This window comes from Mesoplodon densirostris, chromosome 4 (assembly GCF_025265405.1).
Source record: "Mesoplodon densirostris isolate mMesDen1 chromosome 4, mMesDen1 primary haplotype, whole genome shotgun sequence".
NCBI lineage: Eukaryota > Metazoa > Chordata > Mammalia > Artiodactyla > Ziphiidae > Mesoplodon > Mesoplodon densirostris.
The window spans coordinates 4,221,715-4,235,875 of NC_082664.1; the positions used below are offsets into that span (position 1 = coordinate 4,221,715).

Here is a 14,161-nt window from a genome sequence, read left to right on the forward strand (position 1 = left end):
GGATAACTTACAAACAGAAAAACAATTCCCCGACTTAAGCAACTGTCACGAGGAGGTCTAAGTCGGCTTTCGTGTTTTCAAATCCACTACCTGGAAGTCCTACTCCTTTTAATCACAGGGAGAAGTCTTCATTCTGGAAAGCTAAGCCGTGGCAGGGCCTTTTAAGTCTGAGAGCAGAGACGCCAGGTCACCCGCTGCCGGCCCGGGGCCGAGACTCACCGTGACAGGCTTGGTCTTCTCCCAGTCGGCCAGCAGGTCGGTGGTGCGGCTCTCCACCGCCCGGTCCTCCTGGACGATCTTCATCTGCAGGTTCGCCACCTGCTGCTGGATGGCGGAGTCCTTCCGTCGCATGATGTCGGTGAAGGCCCCCCACTCTCCCTCGATGTTGTCGATGTAGAGCCAGGAAGGCGGGAACTGGAACCTCTGCTTTTCCAGCAAGCGCTGGCCGTTGCGGTAGAGCTTTGAGGGTTACAGAATTGACTGAGCGCTTTCCTTCACAGGGGCAGCAGAGACTGCTGTCAGACCCCCACGAATGGGAAGGCGCCCCACGGCTACGGAACACACGGGCTCCCCTCCTGACGGTGCCGTGGCCAGTCCCGTGACGGCTCCTGGCTGCACCGGGTGGCCCTGAGCAGGGTCTAAGCGTGCCAGAGCTGGGCGTCACACCCTCCTTCCAAAGTATGAGAAGGTATGATTCAAGTTTGAAGACTTGAAGGTCCACAACGACAGCAGAAGATTTTAAAAGACAGGAGCCGGTGGTTCTCAAACCCTCAAGTGCCTACGAATCACCTGCCCCCCCTTACAGGCACGGCAGGGGCACGACAGAGACACACTGCAGACCCCACCGGAGACACAGCGGGGTACAGAGCTCACCTCGACTTGCTTTTCAAACTGCTTGATCTTCCGTTTCAGGGACTGCACGTAGGTGATGAAGGTCACAGCGTCGGAGGTGCTGGCCGTGTCCACCGAGTGTTGCTCCAGCTCCTGGCGAGACTGTCCGGAGAGAGCAGTGTGTGTAACAGAGCGCCGAGGGCCCCGGGGTCCGCCACGCCGGCGGGGCCCGGCCCCTCACCTTGGAGATCTGGGAGTGGAAGTCGGCCATGTTGGAGCCGAGCATCTGCCCGAATTTGCCCAGGACTTCCTTGTGCCAGGAGTCATACTTGAGGTTCACCTTGGACTGGACCTGTGGGCGGGGGAGGGAGGGAGCACACGGCGGCGCGTGAGCAAGGCTCTCACACTGCAGTGTCTACGCCTCGGCTTCATTTCAGTCGGACGCTGCCGGCCCCGCTCCCGGACGCCCTCCAGTAAGTCAGCAGCGCTCACCTTGCCGTAATCTATGACCACCGGCCCAAACTCCTTCTTGGTCTCCGCGTTGTCAAAGGTCCCACGGGCCTTCCTTATCTGCACCAGGAGAGCCTGCCACTTGCTGAGATCTTCCCCGAGTCTGTTGTAGATGTTCTCAGCTTGCATGTCCCACAGACACTGATACTGAAGCCAGACCTGCAAGTGAACAAGAACATAGTTAAATACGACAGTTTGACTTTTCATTTTGTAAAACATTAACGTATATTTTCATATGCGGTTAAAAGTCTCATGTTCTTTCATTGCTGTTAGGAAAACTCTCACTTCAAATTCGCAGAATTTTCCTATCAAAAGAGGATAGTTTCCTGTTCTCCAAAATGACTAATATCCCACAAGGTTTGCCTTATCGTTCACTCGTTTTAAGACAGCAAATATCACCTCATCGTTCACATTACATATAGTCAAGACCTTTTAGCTCCATATTCATTAAATCTTATACTCCTAAGTGTGTAAGACAACATATTTGAATGAAATTAGCTTCTCACCTTGACATACTGCTCGACTTCAGTTACGATGCCCATGACTGCAGAATAGGATTCCTCCAGGGCGACAGGGCCATCTGGCATCCGTGTTAGAGCGTTCCGGTAGAACTTCTCTTCTTCGGTCAGCTCATAGTGGACACCCACCTGAGCAAACAAAGCCAGACATGAATGCAGGTAGTGCGCACAAAAATGTGAATCTCAGAGTCACTTTCCCTTAATTAAAAGAAACTGAAAGAAACTGTATTTAAGGGATAACATTCACTTATCCCAGTCACAGGTAACCAGAAGCCTACTTATAACATAACTCCTCAAACCAATGAAAGGAACATCAACCACAAGGCAGAAGATATGGCGTCACTATTGGCACGAGGCAAAAACAGAAAGCAGGCGAGCCCTAGGAGCAGAGGGCACGACGCCCCCGAGCAGGGCCCTGCGAGACCCGAGCCTCTCATACAAGACGGCAGGACTGAAGGCGGCGCCTACGAGAGCGTGAGACGACCACGACCGAGTGTTAACACCAACGTGGATGCTGGAACCCACAACACAGTCATTCGTTTCAACCATTTGTGGGCTGTCACGTGCCAGGCACTGTTGTAGGTACAACAAACAGACAAAAACCTCTGCTCACATATATTTACATTCTGTGGGAGGAGAGAGACAACCAAGGGAAAAGCAAAATGCACAGAATGTCACAGGGTGAGCAGTGCCATGGAGGAAAGCAGGGAAGAGGGGACGAGGGGATGCGGGTGCAGGGAGGGTGTGTTTTGAGCAGGGGAGTCGGGGGGGCCTCACTGAGGAGGTAACGCGTGGGCACAGACCAGGAGGTGGAGGGAGGGAGACTTGTGAGTGTTTGCTCCTAGGGCTTCCGAGCAAGGGGATCAGCAAGCGCAAAGGCGCAGGGGCGAGGGTCCGCCTGGCACACGTGAGGATGAGCGAGTGCCCAGCGCGGCTGCAGCAGAGCCGCGAGGGAGAAGCAGATCAGGGATGTGGCGTGTCACGTGGGGCCCAGCAAGGCACCGTGGTGGGTGAGACAGGAAGCCGTTAACGGGCTCCGAAAAGAGGAGCGTCAGGGCTAACACACAGTTTTAAGACGCACTTTGGCTGCTGTGTTGACAACAGACTGTAGGGGGCAAAAGCAGACACAGAGAGACCAGTCAGGAGGGGGGCTTAAATAATCCGATTGAGGGATTATGGTGGTAGCGCTGGATGTGGTAAGAAACAGATTAGGGTTAATTTTTTTTTAATTTTTAAATTAACTAATTAACTTATTTATTTTTGGCTGCGTCAGGTCTTCATTGCTGCACGCGGGCTTTCTCTAGTTGCGGCAAGCAGGGGCTACTCTTTGTTGCGGTGTGCGGGCTTCTCATTGCGATGGCTTCTCTTGTTGTGGAGCACGGGCTCTAGGCGCATGCAGGCTTCAGGAATTGTGGCGTGCGGGCTCAGTAGTTGTGGCTCGCGGGCTCTAGAGCGCAGGCTCAGTAGTTGTGGCGCACGGGCTTAGTTGCTCCGTGGCATGTGGGATCTTCTCCGACCAGGGATCGAACCCGTGTCCCCTGCACTGGCAGGTGGATTCTCAACCACTGTGCCACCAGGGAAGTCCCGATTAGGGTTAATTTTGAAGATAGCGACAGTGGGCGTCCAGGAGCAGGTTGGAGGATGGGAAAGAAAAGACTGGGGGAGGAGCGAATCTTAGGGAGGGGACTGAGAGACAAGTCCAGTCTGACAAGTCCATCAGGTGGTCACATGGAGACGCCAAGGAGGCAAAGGGACAGGCAGCCTGGAGTTCAGGGTAAGGCCTGGCTGGAGACAGGAACACGGAGTTGTCCGCACCCGGCTGGTATTTAAAGCCAACAGGCTGGATAAGACACAGAGAGAGTGGGGTGGAGACGGCGCTGAACACATAGGGCCAGTGAAGCAGATGGGCCAGCGAGGTGGAGGAAAGCCAGGAGAGCCGGCAAAAAGAGGGTGGCAAGGAGGGGGCAGGAAAAAGAGACCTGAGCTTCCGTTCAGAGTTAAGAAAAGGGAGACGCTTCCGGATAGGATCGCTGTTTTCTAGAAAAGTCGGTTACAGCAGAGATGCTGGAATATGCTTATTTGAAAACCACTGGTCCTATTTAGAAGTACTATTGCCTAGAGACCAGGGACTAAATGCAACGGTCTCTTGAGTTTTCCTTTTGCTCTAGGAGTGTCCCTAATAAGGACACACTATATCTGGGATTTGCTTTAAAATAATCTGCTGCTGGGGGGTGGGGAAGGGAATATAATGAAACAAAACTGGCCACATGTTGATAAATAAAGCAGAGTGGTATGAGCTCATATGATTCCCTCTGCTTTTGTGTATGTTTGCAAATTCCCATAATAAAACGCAAGTGGGAGGGTGGGCAGGGAAAAGCAGGAATTAAAATTCCCAAAGAAGTTCATGGAGGGAATTCCTAAGAGACCACTGACACCAGAGCTCCAAACCCGACTGTGTGGAAAAGTAACTACTGGGAAAAACGTCAGGTCACACAAAGCTTCCTCCAGCTTTCCCTCAGAGTGCCGAGCTGAGGTCTGGAGTTTGAAAAGACGTGTCCAGCGCTCTTCAATGAGGCGCGTGGAGGTGGAGTCCCAGAGCGAGGGAGGCGCGGCGCTCACCTGGTACCTCTGACTCTGGATCCTGGGCAGAGACAGGACCACCATCTTCCAGGCGAACATCTCCTGGTACAGCTTGTACCTGCACTCCTCGATTGGCGGGTTCAAATAGATGACCTGGTTGGTTATTCTCAGCTCATGAACGACATTCTATGAAGCAAAGGTTTCATGTTGACTCAACAGTCTATTTCAGTAAAATGGCTTTGATAAGGAACAGTTTCTCTAATTATTAAACTACTTCCGTCTGAACCACAAAGTCTGTTACTTTATTAACAGACTCGGTCTCCCCTGACTTCATGTTTGTGGTCTGTGCCCTCCCCAAAGGAAGAGGAAGTCAGAGGGCAGGCCCCGCTTGGGTCCTTCCTGGGTCCCCCAGTGCCTGGGTGTCATACACACAACAGGTGCTCAGTGAAGCACCATCGGATATGACGTGCGTGATGATAGCTGGACACGAGGACCTTGCGACCTGAGAAACCAGTGACATGAGGTTGATTTTACTGATATATGTTTACAAGTCGGGGTCAGTCTGTGCCACCTGCCAGTGCTTTAAGCTAATGGAGAATTCCAGCTCAGTCTCCACTAGATACTGTATCCACTCAGACACACTCACTGGCTTTTCTGCATCTCAGTATTTTAAAAAGTACACTCTGGGGATGAATATCTGTAATATTCCAAAGTGAAAACATTTTTCAAGCATAAAAGCGGGAAAAAAAAGAAAAGGTATAAAGTCTGCGTAGAAAAAAAGAAAAGCCAATTGATTCTCCCAGATCAAAGTTTTTAGTTGCCCAGTTCTTCCAGGCTTCTGTTTTGTGAGACCTTTTTATTGGTAAATATAACACACATACTGTAAACGACATAAAACTAACACATGGCTTAATGAATTAGTGTAAGGTGGACAGCTTTATAACTACCACCCACGACAGGAGACAGGGACCTACTTGCAGAGTCTGAACAGAACTTTCTGGAAAGCTTGATAGGCCCCAGTTGACCCCTCCTTCACACGAATGGGAAATAGCTGGCTTGGAGACAAAGACTGCTGTCCAGTGTGCTGACCAGTGTGCTACCGCATTCTCCCACAAGAATTCGATTCAGATTTTGGTGAAAACAGTGACATGTTAGGGTCATCGTCTGAACATCTGCTTGTAGCAGGTTATCATGTTCAGTTCTGGAAATTTCTTACATGTCATACATGCTTGGAAAGCAGAGATCTTTTTTTCCCCAGTGTAAATTTATTTCTAAATATTATTTTCTATTTAAAAAAACTTCTGTTTTTGAAACTATTTTAGACTTACAGGAGAGTTCTAAGGCACCAGCTTCCTCTAATGTGGTGTAATTACCAAAACAAAGATGTCAGCACTGATATAATACTGTGAACTGAAACACTGACTTCAGTCAGATTCCCAGGATCTAACGAGGGTGCACATCACAGTTAGTTGTCACAGCTCCTCACTCCCTTCCGGTCTGTGACCTTTTCTCAGCTTTTCCTGTCTCTCTCTCATGACCCTGGCATTCTGGTGACCTGTGGGATGGCCCACCACCTGGGTCTGCCTGACGTTTTCCTCATGGTTACGGGGGGGAAGACCATAGGGGTGAAGAGCCCTTCTCATCACACCACAGGCGACACCACACATCTCCCCTGGGATGCTGACTTGGGTCAGCTGAGCATGGTGGCACCTGTCAGGTTTCCCCACTGTAAAGTGACCTTTTCCCTGGCAGTTTCTAAGGGGAGAACCTTGTTTAATTTACTCTCAAATCGGCTGCCCTGGGAAATACTGACCTTGATCTTTGGCTCCCCTCCAGGTTTGTGACTAACTTGAGGTGCGTCCGTATCCATGTCAACCTCTGCTTTATCCTCGGCTTGTCCGAGAAGCACCTGGGTCCAAGCTCTCAGGCCAGCTTGCAGGCGGACGCCCAGTATCCTTTCAATCTACAGAGAAAACGTGTCCAAGAACAGTGTTTCTTCCAAAAGTTAGCTCACGGAGCACATTAACAGAAAGCTGATGTTTTAGGTCCAGGATGAACTGTTTCTGACTACAAGCCTTCACCCCTGCTTCCCAGCCTCATTTCCTCACCTTCCAGCCTCAGATCGCCATCTACTAGGCTGACTGTGCTCTCCATGTGCAGGATCCCCACTTATAAGTGATAAAGATACTAACACAAACGCAGCAGATGTAGCGAAGGTCTTGATATTTGTTCGGTATGATAGACAATTTACAAAACAAAAGCATTTTCCTGGTAGCCTCAGAGATAAAACTAGAAAACTATAATTTGGAGATTAAACAATTTTCTTTTTCTTTTCAAAACTGAGGCATAACTGACATGTAACATTATTATTAGTTTTGGATATACGACATAATGATTCAATATTGGTATACACTGCACAATGTCACCACAATGTCTAGTTAACATCCGTCACCAAACAGGGACCATTTTCTTTCAACAAGTAAAGAAGAAAGCCAGAATTCTCTTCTGATCTGTAACGAGACAAACAGATTTCCTATGACTAGGATGTCTGTATGTCTTGTTTAGCGTCTGGCCACACAACCATCCTGGGAATGCTGCGAGAGCGGCTTGAGATAAACTGGGACTTGCGGTCGATTCAGAAGAGGAGGGCCTGTGACCTTTCACTGTTTGGGTCCCACTGGTGGATACACTGCAACCTCTGTATCCACTTTAAGGAGAAAGCCTGTGACCCACACACAACAACTTCAGAACTGACCAACTATCATCTGTCCACTGGGTGACCTCTGCCATAAAACATCCTCCTTCTAGAGACTTCACAGCTGCACTCTCTGACATACACTGACGAGAAAGCGACATGGGGTGGTAAGTATGCTTCAAACACACACACACACACCCCTACACGCGTAAGCAAGATCCTCTCCACCAGGAATAAGAGGTTCTTGGATGCTGGGTGGGATGGTGGAGGGGGACAAGGTGGTCAGAGAAGGGTGCCAGGAGAAGAGGGCCAGGAAGAACCACCTAAATTATCAGCAGGGCAGGGAAGGGCAAGTAGGAGGTTGTCAAATATCCAGAAAACAGAGAGAACTCCTTCTCCTCCCCCACAGCTCCCCGCTTCCAACTTACGAAGAAGGTGACTACGGCCGATACCACAGTTCAGCGCTATCATTAGCTACACGGGATTTATGGAGAGAACTGGACTGTCACTGGGAACTTCTATGGAAACGTGCTCCTCAGTGACAAACCAATCAGCTATGGGACAGGGCCCACCCCCACGCAGACAGCGGACAGGTGGGCAGCACTGCGTGTGACGGGCCCCGTACCCACCTCCATGTCCAGCTTGCTGACCCAGATGGGCAGGTTGGAGTAGGAGTGCAGGTTGAGGTCGTCCACGGCCTTCTGCACCCGGTGCAGGATCTCGGAGAAGGTCTTATGATCGTACACGCAGGTCTCCAGGGACCGCACTTCCAGGTCTATTTTCTCCTCAATAATCAGCAGATCGTCCACCTAAAGGAAGGGACGTTTAGTATTTAAAACACCCACTCACTCTGTTCCTTTATCTTCCGTATATTCTTCTCAATTAATACATGTCCGAGGCAGAGAAGTTCTTCCACAAATAGCTAACCCTATGTGTGGGTGTGAGAACACACCCGTGTCTCTGTGGAGGAAAGGAAATGTCTGGAAACAAGCAGCTTCCCCCCCTTGCCCGCCCCTGCTCCCGGGAAGGGTGACCTCTGACTGCCAGTTTGGGAGGAGGACAGCAACGCGCTCTGCTCAGCACTTGCCCTCGCTGGGAGCCGGCCGCGCACCAGACCAGCGGACTCTGTCCTGCCCGCGGTGGCAGGCGTGGGGCCAGGAGGTGGCAGCTGGGCGAGGGTCTGGGGAGGAAGTCCAGGTCTGGGGCAGACTGACCGCAAGCACCACGACTGCAGATCGAGAGCCCATTCTCCATGCAGCTTTACCAGTAGTAAAGCTCTCGTGCCCCTCACCTCTCTACTGGTTTCCTACCTGAACTCGGGCTGTCGCTTAACGGCTTCCCTAAAGCCGCAACACCATCCAGCAGCCAGGTGAGTGAAAGGCTGCTTTCTCCCTCTCAGCGGACTCGGCCCTAAGCTGTAGGGATCACGCGTGCCCTCTGTGGAGGAGCTAATGTGTTAACTGATTAGCCATCGCTGGTTTTAGCTCATTCCCCGGATGTGGAGGATGAAAGCAGAACACACCTTTTCTTGGAAGTTGAAGACAGTCTCCGCTAAGCGCTGCACGTAGGGGTCGAGCTTGTAGGACTCCCACACCAAGGCGATGCCCTCCGCGATCAGAGCCTGCACCTCCTTTTTCAGGCCCGCGACCAGCAGGGAGATGGTGTTGCGCTCCTCCACCTTCTCACACGTGCGTTCGTAAGTCCGAACGCTCTCGATCAGCGAGATGGCAAACGGGTAGAGCTGGTTTGCTTGGTGAGCCTTGTTCACAATCGCCAGCGGGACTCGGAAACCGAGCCACTTGAGGTTTCGCACTTCTTTGGAGAGTGTGATGATCTCGGGGAGGAAGTTAACCTTCAGCTTGAGGACGTTTCCGGACCGGCCCCGGACGCGCGTGCTCTCGATGGTGAAGATGCGGCCCGAGACGCCCAGGTTGCGCTGCTGCACCTTGCGGGCCCAGTCGTCAAAGATCTCCTGCGTGTTGAGCTTCATGCGGAAGCTGTCTCCGTCCTGCTTCAGCTTCTGCCCCTCCACGTGGTTCTCCCAGCCCTTGCCCAGCACGTCCTCCACACGCTTCATGTAGGCCGTCAGCTGTCGGTCGATCTGCTTCGCCCAAATGATGGACCCCGACACTGGCGGCAGGTCGCGCACGTGGCTCATCTTACACGCCTGGCTCTGCGGGTACTGGACCTTGAACTTGTCGTGCAGAGACTCGATGTCGTCCTTCACACGCTGGATCAGCTGGGTCTGGTACTCACGGATGGCCCCACGGATGTGAGGCCTGACAAACAGCGCGTTGAACCTGGAGAAAATCCTGAACATCTCATTGGCGTTCTTGGCCGTGCCGAGCTGATCTCGAAGGCGAGCGGTGATCCGGGTCTCCACCCTGTCGATCCTCTCGTCGTATCTCTTCATTGCAGCCTCCCAGGCCTCCGTGCCCTCTTTGGAGACGTCGAGCCCGTCCACTTCCTTGACGTTCTCGTAAGCGAGGTTGACCTCCTCTATGGCATTCGCGTCAGCGGCATCAAAGAGAACCTCGGCTACTTTCATGTCTTGGGGTTCGGGCACCTCTCCTTGGTTCTGCTGTGCAACTGCTGTGACCTGGAAGGAGAGGACTCGTAACCAAAAAGGTCTGCCAAACGAAGACTCATCCTGTTGCACACAAGCAGCACACACCACACAAAATGACCCGTCCACCACGTAGGTTCAACGTTTAGTCAAACATTTTACAAGTGCAACTCAACAAGACCACGTAAGACACTATATGGTATGCTTTAACTCTGGGCTGGAAAGATCTTCTGACAATGTAGTTTCTTTGCTTAAGCTAAAAGAACATGTCTTAACACCTGGGTTTGGGGTTCTTCCCTCTTCAATGTTTAGACTATGATTAAAATTGCACTGGAAAGCTCAGGAATTCACAGGAGTGCTATGTACAGACTTAGTATCCAACATGCTTTTCCTTTTTTTTTTTTTTAAACTTTAAATTATAATCAATCGGTCCACACCACAGCAGAGGGACAGATAAAGTGCCACAGTAACTGAGAAGAGTCCATTCAGTTCCCTTCATGCTACTGGAGAGACAACAGAGTACACACAGCATCTTTGCCTCAGGAAATGTTAGGACTTCCAGGCATGTCTCAGGCCCACACCCTCACAGAATTGTAACGCTAGGCAGGGGTCTTGATCTGGGGTCCACAGATGCCTCGGAGGAAACTCAGACAGTCTGTGAATTTGTTTGGGGAAAATCATTATTCTCACTAACTCCCTAATTACATCTAGCATTTCCTTCAGTTATGAACGTGGGCTGCAGCCACCGCTGTTCACAGCTCCGACTCTGTCATCAAGAAATCCTCATCACATTACAGTTGTACACATCCTAAGATCCTGTTTATGTTCACTGCTTCAAGACTATGGTATTAGTCCTGTCACGAGGTCTTGCTCTTTTACGTGTTCAAGGAGAAGCGCACAGATGACTAGATCACAATTTCAAAACTGCTGGCAACTGTTTATTTGTAAACCCGTGCGTTTTACTTTATGTATTTAAAAACATTCTGAGGACTCCGGGTGATGACAGTGTAGGAGCAAAAACCGGGCAGAGTGATTAAGCAGCCATGTCAGGACAACAGAAAACAAGCAATGGCAGCCAGCACCGTGCGCTGTGTTGTATCAGGTGAGAGCAGTGAGCTGCCGGCCATCCTGCCTGGAGAGGCTCCCATCCGCCAGCTCAGGCAGGAACACCCGCAGCTTTGCAGGTGGGAGCACAACAGCAATAAGCCTGAAGGGGAGATTCTGGAAAAGACAGCCTGGCAAGGGCCGAGGTGCTAAATTACATGGACACACAGGAGAGCCTGGGGAGTCCTGCAAGAATGAAAAGTCTGGACAGATTTACAACTTGCTGTCAACCAAGAATTCTAGAACCGGTGAAACTATCCTTCAAACATGAGAGTGAAATATTTTTCCCAATAAACAAGAAATGAGGGAAACTGTTGCCAGCAAACCTATGGAACAAGAAATACTAAAGCAAGTCCTTTAGGCTAAAGAGATAAGACAGCAGAGAGTAACTTAGGCCACAGGAAGGAATGAAGAGAACTGGAAAATATAAATCGGGGACAAACGTAAAAGATTGCATTATTATTTTTCTTTTCTTCTCCTGATTTTTCTAAGATATATATGACTGTTTAAAACAAAACTTGTAACGCTGTATTGCTGGGTTTACAATACATGTAATAGGTATGTAATATACATGTATGGGAAGAACAGTGTTATTTCCACTGTTATAAATGTGACAAGCAGGAGGAGACACGGCTACACCAGTTATGAGGTTCAGTCAGCACTGAGCACATCATGATAAATTAAAGATCTAGAGTAATCCCTAAAAAAGAAAATGCAAAGAAATACAGCTACAAGTCTATAGAGGAATTAAAATGATATACTAAAAATAACACAGAAGAAGGCAGTACAGGAACAGAGAAACAACAATGAGACGAATGGAAAACAAATAGCAAATGGCAGGTCTAAATCCAACCATATCAATAATTATCTTAAATGTGAAAAGACTAAGTAGTCCAAAAGACCGTTCTGAGAATGTATGCCTGCACACCTGAGTTTATTATACATTTTACAAATGTAAAGGACGTACATATACCCTATGGTTTACAAACAAAAAGAAAGCAGATAATGATCTTTTAAAACAATGATATCTGAGAAGAGGGACGTGGCAAAAAAGGGTTGAGACACCCTAGGCCAGAACGAATCAGCTCCAGTCTCAAGTCTCTCATGGACACAATAAAGGGTTAACATTTAAACCAACACACGCACATGTGTACATATAAATTAGTACCGCACTGAGTAAAAAGATGCTGAGGATGCGTTATTAGCAATCTGCTTCACTCTGAACAGCAGGCACTCCTAATCGGAGAATGAACCCTTCTAGACTGGATCCCCCCCAACCCAACTAACAGCTTATTACAAAATTTTCAAACTACAGGAGGGTAGAAGGAATTCTAGACTGAATACCCATATACTGCCACCTAGAGCCTATAATTAACATCAACCAATTAACATTGGCTCTATATTGGCTTTATGCTATACCTATCCACTTACCAACTCTTCTACCTATAAGTATTTCTGGACTGGGTTTTTTAAAGGGAGAAAAGCATTGGTGAAGAAGAGTGGTGAACTGAGAAGAGATAAAAAAAAGCACGAACAAAGAAAAGGAGTCATTTAATTCTTTTAATAAATCTGAGGCAAATGCAATCATTATCCACATTTTAGAGATAAGGGGTCTGGGGAAAAGGTTAAATAATGTGCCCCAGGCACATGGCTAGTTCAACGGTGGGATTAGGATTTAAACCCACAAAGTGTGGCTCTGGGGTCCATGCAATCTGGGGATAGGGATCAATCGATGGAGAACGTTAAAGATTTGAACTGAAACACCATGATTCAGAATCACTAGATCTTAAAAGATTACAGTGACGGGTAAAAACGGAGCTCAAGAAGTACTTCACAGTATAAAACAGAAACAAGTAGTTAAATCTAAAAAAAAAAAAAGAGAGAGAGGGTCATTCAAACAATGCACATACGAATTTTTAGAATGTGAATCACACCTGTGGCCTCAGGACCCTGACAATGACAGCTCTCAGCTGCTCGTGCTGACGTCTAAACTTCCTCATCTGGTCAAGGCGAGCCTGAAGCTTCCTGTGAGCAGGGTTGATTCGCCACACCATCTTCAGGTTTTCTTCCCTTTTCCTTTTGACAATGTCTCTCAACAACACCTGGAGTTTCTCGTATTCATCATCCCAAGTCTGAAAGACTTCAAAGCACGCGACCATAACCTGGCATATAATTTAAGAAAGGAAGTTTATTATTAAAGCGTATTTTCATCTCAGTGCCCTCAGGTTGGTTTTCTGATATATTACAACTCACTTTTTCAAATTCTTCATAAGCAACATGCATCAGTTTTCTCGTGCCCAGCACTTTGAGTAACTGAGAACTCAAGTCTCTTGAAATCGCCTCCACCAAACGCAGTGCCCTCTGAATGGGGTATTTTGTGTTTCGGATCTTTCTCAGATGGGTGAAAATTGCAACAAGTGCCTGCCTTATCTTGTCCAGCTCAGTGGCAGACAGCAAGTCATTCAGAGGAAAATCTTTCATCAGAGGATTGTAGTCATTCACAGTTTCCAAAGCCTGTTTCAGACCTAGATTAACAGAGAAACAGTTAATGGTTTTCACACAAAGTGATACAACTATAATGTTATTATATGTCAGTTATACCGCAATGAAAAAAAAAAAGCAAAAAGATATTTCTTTTAGGTTTAAATACTGGTTAAGTAAACTAAAGTATATCCTCACAACAGAACATTTTGATGTTGCACAAGATTTAGTGACACAGAAATTGTGCTATTTGAAAGAAAAGAATGTTATTAACAAGATAATCCCAGTGTGGTCTCATTTTTGCTTTTTTAAGAATATCAGTCAACTCATATGCACTCCAAAGGCCATGAGTGGTAGCCCCAAAGATTTCATCTTTTTTTGCTTTCTATATTATCTAAACATTCTAGTAATACCACTTTAGTATTTTTTAACATCTTTATTGGAGTATAATTACTTTACAATGGTGTGTTAGTTTCTGCTGTATAACAAAGCGAATCAGCTATACGTACACATATATGCCCATATCTCCTCCCTTTTGCGTCTCCCACTACTTTAGTTTTTTTTTTTTTTTTTTTTTTTTGCGGTACGCGGGCCTCTCACTGCTGCGGCCTCTCCCGTTGCGGAGCACAGGCTCCGGACGCGCAGGCTCAGCAGCCATGGCTCACGGGCCCAGCCGCTCCGCGGCATGCGGGATCTTCCCGGACCAGGGCACGAACCCGTGTCCCCTGCATCGGCAGGTGGACTCTCAACCACTGTGCCACCAGGGAAGCCCTACTTTAGTTTTAAAAAACTAGAATTTTATCATCCTTAAGAACAGCAAAATTTAAATTTTATACCCATGGCTCAAGTTAGGGGAATGTATTATGGACATGGAAT

At 48.4% G+C, this 14,161-nt stretch overlaps 1 protein-coding gene across 1 annotated transcript in view; it reads right to left on the bottom strand.

Annotated features, from left to right (window-relative positions):
- The window catches only part of DYNC1H1 (dynein cytoplasmic 1 heavy chain 1), a 66,511-nt gene that overhangs the window by 40,171 nt on the left and 12,179 nt on the right, over positions 1 to 14,161 (bottom strand). The window contains exons 6-16 of the mRNA XM_060095625.1: positions 13,058 to 13,329; positions 12,739 to 12,966; positions 8,657 to 9,733; positions 7,764 to 7,943; positions 6,253 to 6,402; positions 4,479 to 4,625; positions 1,848 to 1,988; positions 1,324 to 1,500; positions 1,073 to 1,183; positions 874 to 993; positions 220 to 459 (exon numbers count right to left, since the gene is read on the bottom strand). Coding sequence (XP_059951608.1) covers positions 220 to 459; positions 874 to 993; positions 1,073 to 1,183; positions 1,324 to 1,500; positions 1,848 to 1,988; positions 4,479 to 4,625; positions 6,253 to 6,402; positions 7,764 to 7,943; positions 8,657 to 9,733; positions 12,739 to 12,966; positions 13,058 to 13,329 — 2,843 coding nt within the window. The remainder of the gene's footprint in view (positions 1 to 219; positions 460 to 873; positions 994 to 1,072; positions 1,184 to 1,323; positions 1,501 to 1,847; positions 1,989 to 4,478; positions 4,626 to 6,252; positions 6,403 to 7,763; positions 7,944 to 8,656; positions 9,734 to 12,738; positions 12,967 to 13,057; positions 13,330 to 14,161) is intronic.